At 54.2% G+C, this 14507-nt stretch overlaps 6 protein-coding genes across 6 annotated transcripts; 4 read left to right on the top strand and 2 right to left on the bottom strand.

Annotated features, from left to right (window-relative positions):
- Positions 1 to 569: 569 nt before the first annotated feature.
- On the bottom strand, positions 570 to 2258 carry A1O3_04495 (uncharacterized protein; the record flags this gene model as incomplete). The annotated part of the gene is made up of 2 exons (XM_007734624.1): positions 570 to 1483; positions 1538 to 2258. The coding sequence occupies 2 exons, from the start codon at positions 2256 to 2258 to the stop codon at positions 570 to 572; spliced, it is 1635 nt and encodes a 544-aa protein (XP_007732814.1).
- A 1283-nt stretch (positions 2259 to 3541) lies between these two features.
- On the top strand, positions 3542 to 4705 carry A1O3_04496 (uncharacterized protein; the record flags this gene model as incomplete). Its single annotated transcript, XM_007734625.1, has 1 exon — positions 3542 to 4705. The coding sequence occupies one exon, from the start codon at positions 3542 to 3544 to the stop codon at positions 4703 to 4705; it is 1164 nt and encodes a 387-aa protein (XP_007732815.1).
- A 600-nt stretch (positions 4706 to 5305) lies between these two features.
- A1O3_04497 (uncharacterized protein) lies at positions 5306 to 6455 on the top strand (the record flags this gene model as incomplete). The annotated part of the gene is made up of 2 exons (XM_007734626.1): positions 5306 to 5365; positions 5415 to 6455. The coding sequence occupies 2 exons, from the start codon at positions 5306 to 5308 to the stop codon at positions 6453 to 6455; spliced, it is 1101 nt and encodes a 366-aa protein (XP_007732816.1).
- Positions 6456 to 7521: 1066 nt separating this feature from the next.
- On the top strand, positions 7522 to 9918 carry A1O3_04498 (uncharacterized protein; the record flags this gene model as incomplete). The annotated part of the gene is made up of 1 exon (XM_007734627.1): positions 7522 to 9918. The coding sequence occupies one exon, from the start codon at positions 7522 to 7524 to the stop codon at positions 9916 to 9918; it is 2397 nt and encodes a 798-aa protein (XP_007732817.1).
- Positions 9919 to 11964: 2046 nt separating this feature from the next.
- Positions 11965 to 13288, bottom strand: A1O3_04499 (uncharacterized protein; the record flags this gene model as incomplete). Its single annotated transcript, XM_007734628.1, has 2 exons — positions 11965 to 12810; positions 13040 to 13288. 2 exons carry the CDS (start codon positions 13286 to 13288, stop codon positions 11965 to 11967), a joined length of 1095 nt encoding a protein of 364 aa, XP_007732818.1.
- Positions 13289 to 13841: 553 nt separating this feature from the next.
- Positions 13842 to 14405, top strand: A1O3_04500 (small subunit ribosomal protein S24e; the record flags this gene model as incomplete). The annotated part of the gene is made up of 2 exons (XM_007734629.1): positions 13842 to 13918; positions 14078 to 14405. 2 exons carry the CDS (start codon positions 13842 to 13844, stop codon positions 14403 to 14405), a joined length of 405 nt encoding a protein of 134 aa, XP_007732819.1.
- Positions 14406 to 14507: the final 102 nt, after the last annotated feature.

Consider the following 14507-nt stretch of genomic DNA (forward strand, 5'->3'; position numbering starts at 1 on the left):
TAGGGCATCAACGCTTCTTTGTCTCGGTGGTGGCTCCCTTTTCTGTCCTTCGCTTGCGCTTTGTGTCTTCGGGGATCAAATTCATAAAAGGACAACCAGATGGAAGCTCTGCTTCGATGTGTCGGTGCTCTTGTATATACCGTAATTGGCCAGGATATTTCGGCCAGTGCCAAGATGACACGCCCTTCGAAGTACGATAAGCGGGGAATTCCTTTATCAACACCAAGGCAAGAAGAGTAGCGAGATACACACCCCACACACACAGAGAGAGAGATAGAAGAACTAGAGGCTCCTCGACTTGGTCTTGATGCACTCGAATGCCCTTGCAGTTTCCGCCTACATGTGTGTATGCAGTAACTGGGTGGAAAGTACTGTGTACGGAGCAGCTTTTGGCATCATGGCTCGGGAATAGTACAGCCCTTGACGCTGCCGTTTGGGCCACCTGTGCTCAACTACTGCTCTTGCCATGGTCATGCCTGAGAAGCGCAGTCTCCAGCTTCAGGTGGCACGGAACCACCCTCAAAGTTAACGCCACTCTTGGGATTGTTGATACACCCTGAGCATCTCACTCACTCCCGAAGACGTATCTCTTCTCGCTGCGGCTCTGAAGGGGCAGTCGTGTCGGCCTTGTCCGAATTCGCAGTCACTATCCCAGCAGTCTCAACATCACTGGCTCCTTCGCTGTGAACTTGTCGCCTTTTGATGTCTCGGTGCTCAAGAGAGCGGATGACAAGCGTGAGCACAATCAGCCCGAACCCCCAGCACGAAGATCCAATCCACCCCTTGCGGAACTTGGGAGCTTCCACGGTCCTCCAGAAGACATCGGTGAACCATATGATTTGAATGTAACTGAAAATGTTGGACACGGCGATCATAAACCCGCGCATCTCATGATCGTGGGACATCAAATCCGGGTACCAGGAAAAATAGATGCCAGGAACCCCTGCAGCGGCCCATGATAGATAGTATGCGACGTATCTGAGACCATCTGGAATCTCCCACACCGCCAGCACGATGGTAGCGAACAAAGTCAGGGCGCTCATCACGATCATGGCTTGCCACCGTCGGCCTTTGAGCAGGGGGGAGTCTGACAGCATGCCTGCCAATATCTGGACCACCGCACCGACGGCGACTTGGCCGGTTGGCCAGACGTTGACTTGGTAAATGGTGTGGTGTGTCGACTTTAGCCACAGGGCATAAGCTGGTTGATGGACAGGAAAGCCGCCTTGGACGAGGAAATATCCGATCGGCAGGATCCAAAATTGCCATTGAGACATGATTCGAAGGATCTTGGTTCGGTTCCAGGTCGAGGCTCCCAGGGGCTTGAGCCCGTCACGCACTAAACGTTCTTTAGCCCGCTCCCGTTCCGCTTCGGTGATGTAGAAGGCGCGTGTCGTTTCCGGGAAATCTGGAAAGAGGAAATAGCCGAGTACGCCGATGGGCAAGCTGATAATGCCGCAGATGATATACAGCCATTGCCAACCTTCAGGTATGTAAGCAACTGAGAATTTCACCATATCTCTGGTTCAACACCGACCTGAATGACCCAACTTGCCGTCGAGGCCTTTATACGCTCCGGCCTGTAGGTAGCCGCTGAACATCCCTGCGAGGGTGGCGCTACTATAGAAGAGGGTGACCCGCTTGCCGCGCTCTGTTTTGGTATACCAGGCACCGACCATATAGATGACCACAGGAAAGTATGCCGACTCGCAGAGACCGATGAGGAAGCGGAGCGCGTATAACTGCGACACAGATGAAACGGCGCTGGTACAGAAGGTGAGGACGGACCAAAGGATCTCGACGGTGGGAATCAGGTATGAGGGTCGGACACGGGTCACCATAATGACAGCAGGGATCTGGCCCACCACATAGCCGGCTGTGAAGACGTTGCTGGCGTAGGTCAGCTCACTGCCATTCATGTGCAGAGCCTCGCGCATCCCAGACACATATGCGTTGCTGATGTTTGACTGGTCGAGGCCCTTGCTGAAATAGCCGAGACACGTCGAGCCGAGGAGGAATGCGTCAAGTTTGAACAGGAACCATTTGTCCTCCTTGGACTTATCCGGATCATCCCAGATGTACCGCTGGAGCGAACGGAGATACCGAAGAGATGTTCCCAAAAAGCCGCCCTTTGCCCCAGGCTTGGGCTGGCTTGCACTGGCAGCCGAAGAATCAGTGTCGGGGGAAACATCTGACAGCACGTCTATCCCAACACCGGCGACCGGCTTGGAAGGTGATTCCAAGCTTGGGGATGCCATCTTCTAGTTTCCGTCACTCTTTCTCCGTGCTCGGCCTCTCGAAATGGTTGAATTGGACTTGCTGGACTCACTGGAGATTCAGCCGACTGGCGAAAAACCAATCAGCCTTTGGACTTATCCTCTATATAGACATGGAAGCTCTTCAAAACGACATGGCGCCATCTCATGTTTGATTTCATCATCTCGGGGTTGAAAATGCAACAGAGCTTTCATTCCCAGGTAGGGTAAGTGTATTACACCATCGACGAGGTCTTCTGGCTCTGGTGACCTGGATGTAGCCAAGAAGTGCTCTACTACAACCAGCCAGGTCGGCGTGAAGACTAGGCCCGAGCCCGAGGGCAAGTGAGTCCTGGAGCTGCCGGATGGGCTCAATCACACGACAAGCAGCATCAAGCAGTATGGGCATGGTGCCAGATTCTGCTTCTACCGCCGGGATGTCCCCATCTCCGTCGGGAGAATGGATACTGGACGGCGTCCACAGTATGTTCCTTTCCCCACGCCACCGGACCCGTGCGCTGTCACAAGGCTGGGCGAAGCATTCAGCGGAAGAGTTGATCTATGATCTTCCCACCATGTCACCTCGGCAGTCCCGGTCTAGCACGCAATTTGTAGAGGGTTGTCGTTGCTCGACGGTCCAGAGCCTATTGTGACGGACCAGTACGGGTCCCCTATATGGGTGGGCTAGCAGGGATCGACAACAGACTCCGGACTCCAGACTCGAGAGTGGTTACCCCGCTCAGCAGCTGTTGCAACGGGTGGCACTCATTGCATCTCAAAAATGAAGCTCTCTACCTGACCTAGTATGTGTTCGGGGGAGACAGAACCTGGTCACATACTGGTGTAGAAGCCCAGACTTTGGCGGAGAAGGTGCAAGAGTAACAGCAGCAGCCAAAACAGCAGAACTCACTCAGTGGTTTACACTCATCGCTCGATATCGGTAATCTACCAATAAAAGAAAGGCTTCTCACTCTTTTATACTCGAGTGGACACTGGCTGTTGAGACGCCGTCCTGTCCTGTCCTGATGGACAAAATGTGGAGACAGTTGATCACGACATGTGAGGGGTTGTTGACAACATACAGCACAGAGTGATCCTCCCACCATCCGAGGTGTCATTATTATGCCATTATGGCGATTGATAAGAAACACGGCTTGGTCATCCAAGTTAAACCAGCTGATCCTTGATCTCCTAAGTGATAACAGGCATCCTGAGCCCCCCTCCCCTGTCCCCTCCTCTCTTCTCTATTCGAACGCTTTGACAAGGACAAGGACATAGACGCAACCATGGCAACTACTACGGTTCAGCAGACCGCCAGTGAAGTCCAGGCTCCTATCAAGGACCTCCATCAGTATGACTACAGTCAGCTCAAGCCATATGTGCACCCGCCAGAAACCAAGGAAGACTTGGCCTGGTCGGAACTCGTAACCCTCGATCTCGAGGACTACGACCGGCCCGGTGGGAAGGAGCGGTTGGCGAAGCAGCTCGAACACGCGGTCCATCACGTCGGGTTCTTCTACGTCAAGAACTACGGCTTGACGGAGGAGCAGGTGCAGCAGCAGTTCACCCTGGCCAAGAACTTCTTCGAGCTCCCCGTGTCGGAGAAGGAGAAATCCGAGATTCACTACTCCATCGCCGACTACAACGGCTGGCGTCGACCTGGCCGCTCTCTGCAGTCGGGGGCGAAGGACAACATTGAGATGTACAACTTCGCCAAATTCACGCCCGACTTTGCGGGTAAATACCACCACCCGGACCTGATCAAGGCGCATCTGCCGGAGATCGAGGTGTTCCACCGCGCGCTGCACAACAACGTGGTATTGCCGTTGCTGCGTCTGTTTGCCATCGTGCTGCAGCTGCCGGACGAGGATTACTTGGTCAGGCAGCACACGTACGAGAAGAAGAGCGAGGACCATTTCCGTTACATGATCTACCACCCTCGCACCGAAGAGGAGTGGGCGGCGGCCGACTACGGCAGGGGCGGCGGCCATACCGACCTGGGCACCGTCACCCTGCTGTTCCGCCAACCCGTCGCAGGCCTGCAGATCCTCGGCGAGGACGGCAACTGGACTTACGTCAAGCCAGAGCCCGGCACCATCACGGTCAATCTGGCCGACACCATCAGCCATCTGACCGGCGGCTGGCTGAAGAGCTCCGTCCACCGTGTGGTCGCCCCGCCCCAGGACCAGCGCCAATACAACCGCACTGGTCTGCTGTACTTTGCCCGCCCGCACAACGACACCGTGTTGGTGCCCATCACCGACAGTCCCGTGCTGCAGAAGGCCGGTGTCCACCCGCGCTTTGACAAGCTCGTCACCGCCCAAGAATGGGTCAAGGCCAAGCAGACCTTGCAGTTGAATCCTGACATCGCCGCCAAACGATGGGCCGAGAAAGGGGACGGAACCGTCGAGGTCCTGGCTGGCTTTCACGACCGGAGATACAAAAAGTAAGCCCTTCACCAGCGGTCAGGAATTGCTATATAGGTCAAAGAGTAGTGGAGGGATGGGGACATGTCCGCCACAGCGTTAGAAATCATACAATGCCCCTTTCCTCTCTTTTACAGAGTCCCGCCAACCGGCTAAGGTCCGTTTCTCTGGTTGTAGATGGTAGATCGACCTCAGGGGTCAGTACAATGTTAGAATGTTGGCCCTCGGCTGGTCTTCGTATGCTGAGGGCATAGGGGCTCTGCAAGCAGCCTAGCTTCGCATTAGGGGCTCCTAGACCTGCAGCCTCATATATAACATATGAATAGTAGGCGGCCATGTCATGTTGTCACTTCCTGGAAGAGAGATGTCTGCAGGAAGACAGGAGTAATATCAACTTAACGCTGGATAGGTATATATATATATATATAGGTGTGGGCGAGGCTGAGCCGAAATCGGGGCAGGTCACATGTCACCGAGTACCCAAATATGTACCACTCCGTACTCCGTACTTCGTATCTGTACCTGACAGGTCTCATCAACCCTTCATCATTGGGATTGCGTCCTCCCTGTGTCTTTTCACGGGGACAGGAATGCTGCCATTTCTGATTGTTCCTGCAGCTCCATATGGCTGACCAGGTTGCAACGCAAGCCTTCTCTCTGGTCGGATGGGCATTTCTACCTGCGGTATGAACCCCCAAGACGCGCAGCGACGCGAGACTTATCGGCCTCACAGTATGCTACCGCTTTCTTACAATCTGTCTATTACCGACTCACAATTCGTGCCGGACAGCGCCATCCGCAGCCCGGTGAGCCCCTCTTCGCCTACCACAATCGTCGGATCCGGATCTTCGTCTTGTCCCTCTACCTCCTCTACACCCTTCTGCAGGCGCTGTACGATGTCAAGCTGGCGGGAGACTTCTACGCCCTTCTCGGAGTCACGCCTTGGTCGACGGAGAGGGAGGTGAAGAGTCGGTTCAGGAGGCTGGCCGCGAGATACCACCCAGACAAACTGCACGAGAATGGGCAGCCGTTCCCGGGCGGAGAAGGAGTGTTTGTCCAGTACAAACTTGCGCATGACACCATCCTGGATCCCGCCAAACGGTTTGCCTATGATCGATTCGGGCCGGGAATCGTCCAGGTGCAACATCCTGGGCTGAAAACCATCAGGCACTACGTCTACGCCGGCTTACGCTCCAAAATCCCCGAGTACGCGTCCAACGCAGCCATCCTGGTGGTGCTGAACTACACCTGGCTGCCACGCTGGGGACAGTTCTGGCGCTATTTTATTGTTGCTTGCATGGCATTCTTGGAGTTGTATTTCTTGACCCACACATGGCAGCCTCCGCGTTTGATCCTGCTCTGGGCTTCCACAGTGCACAAGGTCTTGCCGCATCTGTTACCACCACACCTTCTCCCTTTCCAGATCCTGGGTCTAGCAAGGAAGTTGTCCATGTCCTTGAACATCTTCATTTCACAGCTCGCCCCTCCCAAGGCAAGAGACCCGGCTGTGAGAGATGGCCAGACTCAGCAGCAAGTTGCCCACCTGGCTCAGGCGGCGGGCAAATTAGACGCAGAGACGGTGGGTTTGCTTCAGCTGGCATTGAGCCCCTTCAAAGGTGACGCGAGCAAATCGGAGATGCTCCGGGCAGGCATGAAAGAGACCTTGCTTGCCGGAGCACTAAGAACGAACCCAGAGGTCCGGGAAGCGGTGCAGAGGGCCCTCGAGAGGAGAAGACGAGGTCCAGGTCCCATGGTGGTGCAGGACAGCGAATGAGGGTCGTGCCTGCAGTGACAGCTAGGCGTTCGGATACTGTAGTAGATTTAGCGACAGCCTGACACCAACCACGGAACATCTCGAGCTCTGAGAAGCTCGACAAGTTCCCCAAAATATTCTTAGTCTACAGTACTCCGTACCTGAGTACCACGAGTACGTAGCATGTATGGTATTGTTGTGATGGTGCCCCAAGCTTCTTCGTCCTGACAGCCGAAGAACTCTGACCACTTCTGCTGAAGGGTCTTGTGGGCGTTTAGCGAGCGACGTGTCACCGATTCACAGGGTATGCGGACGGATCATAGGACATACTTCTCTGGTCGGATACAGGATACAGCGTCAGCGGCCGATTGCGCGACCTTGATACAACACCGAGGCTGGGCCAATGGATGACGCCTTGGCGGAACTCCATGTCCTGAAATTGAACATCACCGCAGCACCCCATCTCCGCTCATCCAAGCAACCTCACGCGCTCATCGCCCTCTCTCACTCTCTGGCGGCAGCGACCCCTTCACTCCCTTTCCTCTCGACTGCCTGGTTCGTACCCTCCGCCATGTCCTCAGCATGGCCTCACCGTTCAACGCGACCTCCCGCCGGTTCCGGGCCTTCTGCAGCACAAACAATGACATCCCCGCTCCATGCAGCACCGACACGCGCTCTGACCACCCTCCGGACGACGTGGACATCCTCTTAACGCGGGCCAATGACAGTCGCACATGGGCAGAAGACATGAAATTACTGTGTTGCTGTGGCAGATCGGAATGTATCTACTTGGAGCACAACAACACACTACTCGGCGGCATCGAGAGGGATCTCGAGACCGCCGCCAGACTAGGGCAGGTACGTGCGCCTCCCATCCATGCTCGCCATCTTGTTCGTTTCGAATCCGTCTTCTCGCTTGCGGAACCCTACTTGCGCTTGGGTCTTTGCAATTTCGGGCTGGTGTCCATAGTCTGCAGAAAGAAGCTGCGCAAATCCTCGAGGCTTATACCTGCCTATACGTGGCTGCCTCATCCACGCCTACGCCTTTCCGTCCCCTGCACCTCACAGACTATACAATGACGGCAAGATGATGTTATCGGCGGCGCTCTGTAGTGTTGAGCAGGAGAAGAAGCAGACGAGCAGCGGGCTGACCTTTGCACTTCAGGCCCTCCTCACTCGCCACGAGTCATATGTCACCGAGTCGCAGCTCGAACATGAACGTCTCACAGCCTACATCAACGAGTTGGAAAGGGAGAGGGCAACTCTACAGACGACCAACGAGAGGATTGTCGTAGAGAATCGCGAGCTCCGCACCCAGTTAGACACAGCCAACACATCTCTGCGGGACAGCGATAAACATGTCAAGGGGCTTGAGGCATTGCTCCGAGACAGTGAGTTGGAGATCAGAAGGTTGAATGGACTCACCCGACAGGCTGAAGAATTAGAGCTCAAGATACTTGACATGGAGAAGGACCACGCCGTATTGTTGCAAAAGGCGGGCGATTCCAAAGAGGAAGCCCGAAACACCATGAGAAGGTGGAAGGAGAGTGACCTTAGAGTCAGACAACTCGAGTCCGACATCCAGCGGATCGAATGGGAGGCCAGACAAGAGATGGAGCGACATGAAGAACTGGTCGCGAGACTCGAGCGTGAACGAGTGCTCGAAAGGGAGTTGGGTGGCGCCGAAGGCAGACTCAAAGGAGCAGCTGCATTGCAAGGTCTCAAAGGAGGCGCGACGGGGGCCAAGGTTGTCAGTCATTTTGTGCGCGACATTCTTCAGGACAATGCGAACCTCCAGGCGGGGATTGCCGAACTACGCGAATTGCTCCAGACTTCCAACGACGAGGTGCAGAGTCTCCGGGAGCAAATCTTCCAGCACCAACCGGTCGAGTACGACGACTCCCAAGAAGAGGGAGCCAGCTCGCGACCTCTGAGCGAACAACTTGGTTGGCCGGCACCACCGTTCAAACAGGTCCAACAAGAAGTTCATGTTCATCACCATTATCACGCCAAAATCGCCGGGAAGAGGGATCGAAATCTTGCGGTGCGGAAACCGGTACGCAGGCGCGCGGTCATGGGAGTCGGCACGCTTCCAACCACCCCAGAATCATCCCATCCCACCACTCCGCTTTCCGCGCCTCAGCGTGTGGTTTCCAGTCCAGTCCTACCTATCGCCCTTCATTTTCCACAGGCTAGACGCCAGCGCTGGTCTGTACAATCCGCTGCGACAACCTCGTCGGCAGTGTCGAGCTTCCCCAGTTCGCCACAGTCCTACTACGAGCACAACAGTTCCATCTTCGATCGAATAGAGGGTGGGGAAGAATCGTCCAGACCAACGAGTCCCGAATCTGCCGCCGGGTTTGCCGATCCACCGTTCCTAACAATTCGTCGAAAGGCTTCAATCGACGAAGGGTTGACAGACCCGCGAGAGGACGATGACGAGGATGATGGTGAGGCCCGGGATACCCAGCCGGAAGCGCCATACCTGGCATCATCACCTCCATTACAGGACAGTCTTCCTTCAGACTCGGAGAAGGACGAACCCATAGAGTCAGATTCTCATGAACTAACCCCCAAACCCTCCCAGATTCTCGTCACTGGGGGACCAGCAAATGACCTTGTCGACCCAGAACCGCCAGACCGTGTTACATCAGATACCTCATCAGCGTTCCCAGTGTCAGAGCCAATCCCCTCACCTCTTACCTCGATTCAGCAGACCACGGAAGACGTTCCAGACAATCCAGACGAGCGGAAGCACATAGGTGGCGTGTCAGGGCCTAGCTCTTCATCTGACTTTGACGTTATGCATCAGCTAGCTATCCAACCAGGTCGCCGTCGAGCAGGGTCCCATGAGTCACTGGTCTCGATTTCAGGGATGGACATACACCTTGCCAAGCGACCGACAACGTCGACTTCACAATCATCTAGTCTGTTGAAGGGCAACAAGGCGTATTTTGCCATGTCTCCTTCAGCCACACGAACATTCTCCACCGCACCTCTGGCTACAGTGACCGAGTTCACCGCGTTAAGTTCGATGAGATCTCTCAGTGCAGATGCCCCTGCGTGGACCGACACAGTTCCAGGTGACGGGCAGGCATCGGACAGAAATACCAGCATGAGCGTTGAAGCATTGAGCGGGCTTGTTGGCTTACCGACAGGGGCGTCGCAACAGCGGCACGCACCCGCTGGTGGACTAGGTCGCCTCGTGGGCAGCTGGGTCCGAGGAAAATGGGGCATTGCACCTGTGAAGTCAGGGGATGATTCGAGACCGTCGACTTCGGCAACATCGGCGTCATCATCTTCATCCTCGTCCCTATCGGGGACGCAGGCATTGTTGCCATTCCAATTGCCGGGTGGAAGGCCACCTGGGATCAATCAGAACGGAGCGATCCCCGGATTTAAGCCCACTCGGAAGCCACCCAGCACTGGAGTACAAGTGTTGATGATGGATGCAGAGGGTTTGAAGGATATTCTCGCAGAGTGACCCTGGGACTTGGGGCTTCTAGAAACCGGGCCGGGATTTCTTTCCTCTTCATCCCGCTAGTGCGTCGGCGAGTTATGTGGGCTTCTTCACGGAAGGCTGGATTGCTTTGGGTGTTCAGCAGCTATTTCAGCAGCTCTCTCAGCAGGTGCAGCGACACTTGATTATACTACATAATAATACATGTAATGACAACAGCATGACGATCCATCCAGTGCAGTGCAGTGCAGTGTGTTGCAGTGTGTTGTAGTTTGTTGTATTGTATTGCAATCTGATTAATTGAGAGCGAGCTGTCTATCGTCAAAACAATTAATACATTTACAGAGTAAGGTAGTACATAAGGTGTCGTTCATAGTAGTAGTAGGTGAGCGAGGGAAGGTACAGATAGATATTGATATCGACGGATCTTTAGAGTCGGATCTACATAAATATATATACACCCTGAACTGTGGATTTCTCCCACCATTTTCGTCCAGCAAGGCAGAGGGTGGAGGGTACGGATAATCTTGTCAAACTTAGACACTCCTAGCCTTGCCTTGGCCTAAATTTAAGTAGAAGGCTGGTTTAGTCTATACTATACTATGCTATACTATATAGCATGCGCGCCCCCTGCGACCTAGCCTGCGACCCTGTGATAGAGAAGATGGAACATTTCAACCTTTGACAAATCTAAGGGCCGGTCCAGAACTTATGCCTGATCTGGGTGTCATGTACTGTTCTGTCCTGAGAAAGCGACAGCAACTTGTTTTGAGATCTCGTGGCTGTCCTGAGCAAGCTTCGAAAAGTAACTGATTTTAAAATCGCGTGGCTGTCCTGAGAAAGTTTCCGAAAGCAACCAACTGGTTTTGAAATCTCGTGGCTGATAGCCTGGCTGGGTGCTGGGTCTGCTCTAGGGCAAAGATACGGACATATACTTAGCAAAGACAAGGACATATATCCTGTTCTGCAGCGATCAATACTCGTAAATGGCCAAGATGAAAAGTTACAGGGGTATCTAAATACATGATTTGCTTTGAACCCACCAAAACTAACCTGTACTAATTGATTACCTCTCCTCTGATGACTGGGCTGATACTCGTGACTTGTCTATACCATTGATGCTGTGCGACCAAACTGACAGTGGAACTGACTTGCCTATGCTACATGAATGCTGCGGCCGGTGCTGTGCGGTGCTGTACTGTCTAATTCATTGATTTATTTTCGTTGTAATAGTTCCGATTCAATTAGAGTAGATTACTCTTCGTTGTATCAGTTCTGCTTCGATTGGAATAGAGTAGATTACTATTTCCCATGGTGTTTCTGTGTCCTTGAAGTGATGGCCGAAGTGAAGTGACTTAGGTGGCACGGCATAGAAATCTCAGAAAGAAGCTGAAATATCAACCCAATATGGATCTGAAGCACCTTTCTATCTGAAGAGTCCAAATCAGAGAGAAGAAAGAGCAGCCTTACGACTGGTACTGGGACGAGGGTATAATACCAACCCCAACATGGACCTGAATCACCTTTGTATCTAAAGTGTCTAGAATCACCCTTCTGAAGAGTCTCGAAACACCTCTATCTCAAGGGTCTGAACTAGGGAGTAAGAAAGAAAGGGCCGTGCGACTGGTACTGGTACTGGTACGAAGGTGCGCGTCGAAGGCGATAGAAATTCCCTGTCGCGCGCTATGACTGAGGCAGCGACTGGCTATCTATGGCTATCGCTGGAGGCTGGCATGCAGTAAAGGAGGCAGTGGTTGACATACATGGCTGACATCACGGCAAAGGAGGCAGTGTTGAGATAAATGGGGCGGTAAGACTATGCCGTCACGTCAACTATGCTGCTTGATGCATACCATAGTCCGTGACAAGTTCGTTATTATTAGTCGGTTCTCATACGGATGGGTAGTCTTCCTCAAAAAGGAATCCATAGATTATACAGCGTTCCGCGGGTGTTGTGCGTGGCTGTCGAAGATGACCAGTGTAACGGGTAGCATGGCATGGCATGGCATGGAGTGTGGGTCCGTCAATTGTCAGCAGGCTCATCGCTCCAGTGACATTTCCGTGGCTACATCATCGCTCCAGTGACACGATTTTGATTTCCGTGGCTACAGAATGGAAGAGTCCCGAACACCGCAGACCGTCGGGGATGTTGCAGGGCAGCTCGACGACCTTAAAGCCGACCTCGTTCCGACAGATGGAGGTGAACTGGGCGAAGGTATCGCTGCGAATGGTGGCGGAGATGAGAATGGCCATTCCTGGAAAGTGGTCCTTGAGCACGCCGAGCAGTTCGGCCAGCGGGCGCAAGATGTCCGGGTGATAGGTGATGTCGGCGCCGATGGCCAGGTCGTAGCGGACGCCGGACGCCTTCGCCTCGGCGATGACCCGGTCAAGTTCAGGCCGGTCCGTCCAGTCTAGTAGTCGGACTTCAGGCGCGCGGAAAAGACTGCTAGTGCCAGGGTCAGGGCCAGTGCCAGGTCCAGTGCCACTGCCACTGCCACTACCGTTGTAGTTGTCCCGGTTCAAGTCGACATTGGCTTGCAGAATGTCGCAGACGTGCGCTAGACCGTCGGTGGCTACGACGTGGGCTGCTCCGAGCTGGCCAGCACACAGAAGAGACAGGAACCCCGTGCCGGCGCCGAGTTCGAACACAGTCTTGTCCCGCACTAGGTCTGGCCGCTGGACAGTCAGGTACCATCCAAGGTGGAGGGCCGCTTCCCAGGTACGGAGCCCAACATTGGTGCCTCGCGACAGCAGGTTTCTTGCTTCCTTGATCAGCACCGGTCGGACGCCAGGCTCGTCGAGAGGCAGCGGCGGGAAATACGAGTGCACGAGCATCTGCTGGGCCTCGTCTGAATCCGGCTGGCGCGGGATCGTGGCCAGGTATCCCATATGCTCCATCAACCGGTCCGATACTTGCTGCCAGAAGGGGTTGGTTAGAAAGGGATTAGTTTGTCAAAAGCGAGGAGAACAAGAAGGCTGATATAACGAGAACGAATGGAATCGAACAAGTCGTCAGCGACTAGTTCAGTCTGAGTGGGTAGAAGAAAATCAAGTTAAGTCAAGCCAACAAAAGCAAATCAAGTCAACCCAACAATAACAAAACAAAGACAAGCCAACAAAACAAAACAAAAACAGAAAGGCCTACATCTTGGTCAGGGTCTCGACATGACTTTTCGATCTCTTCGATGATGCGTTTCAGAATCCTCGCCTGGTACCGTGGCGGAGGGAGGAATTTGTTCTGAGAGCCGTCGAAGAAATACTTGTACAGACTGTCCTGCACATCCTGCTTCACGAGGAGATTGCCCGGTGGATAAGTCACGTCACTGATCTGCTGCATGTATTGACGGTAGAACTTGACCACCGCCGGCTCGACTCCTGCTCGTGAAATGTCCATGATTGCAGGCGAGATCGAGGTCGAGGTCGAGGTCCAGGTCGAGATATTGTCTGTAAGCGACAGAGTCAACCCGAGCAAGCCTGCGGACTGGCCGTGGCCGTGGTTGTGGCTGCGGGTTCACTCGCGATGCTGGCTGGTTCGCCGGCACCCCGAGCACAAGCCCGTCTTGACACGGATTTCTCGACAACAGCAAAAACTGTAGGTATGGGTACGGGTATGGGTATGGTGGGGGTAAGGCTGGTGTTGGTGATGGTGGTGGTGAGGCACAGCATATAGAGTGCTGAGTAGTCAGTGGATGCAAACCTCGCTCGCCCAAAGCGGACTAGCGCCACTCAAGGAACTGAAAAGCGCGCCAAGATTTCGAGATGCCAAGGCCACACTTTTGCAGCGAACTCAGCCTCCCACGGCACAACTCGACAACTGCAGGGCCACCACCGAATTCGAATCTTGTCGACATCGCCAACCGACCAGTTCTCAGTTCCACGGTCAATTGAATCGCTTGCGAGTTCCGCGAACCGACACCGTCGTCGTCGTCTACCTAGATTCCGCAACCATGGCTGACTCTCCGGTCACCATCCGAACCCGCAAGTTCATCACCAACAGACTGCTTTCGCGCAAGCAGATGGTCGTGTAAGCATTGCCCCCTCCAAACCTCGAGCCAGCCAAAGCCCAAGCCGCCCGCAGCTTTCGTCCAAGGAGGAATGTGGGATGAAGTATAACATGAATATTGCGGGCGGCTCGACATTTTGTAGCTGATGGCTGACGGGTTTTCATTTCGGTGCTTAACAGCGACGTCCTCCACCCCAACCGACCCAACGTGTCCAAGGATGACCTGCGCGCGAAGCTGGCCGAAGTGTACAAGTCCAACAAAGACCAGATCAACGTCTTCGGCATGCGGACGCAGTACGGTGGCGGCAAGTCCACTGGGTTCGCCCTGATTTACGACAGCGTCGAGGCCATGAAAAAGTTCGAGCCCTACTACCGATTGGTCCGGGTCGGCCACGCCACCAAGATCGAGAAGGCCAGCAGACAACAGCGGAAACAGAGGAAGAACAGACAGAAGGAGTTCAGAGGCACCGCCAAGACCAAGGGTGCGTCCAAGGACAAGAAGAAATAGATGTGACGCTGCCACTGGCACGGCTGTTGCTGTCATGGCTGCGCTGGTTGTGTTGCTTGGGGGAGAGGTGTTCTGGAGTGGGGACATGCTAGCATGGACGGA

The sequence above is a fragment of the Capronia epimyces genome, assembly GCF_000585565.1.
Source record: "Capronia epimyces CBS 606.96 chromosome Unknown aczIQ-supercont1.3, whole genome shotgun sequence".
Taxonomy (NCBI): Eukaryota; Fungi; Ascomycota; class Eurotiomycetes; order Chaetothyriales; family Herpotrichiellaceae; genus Capronia; species Capronia epimyces.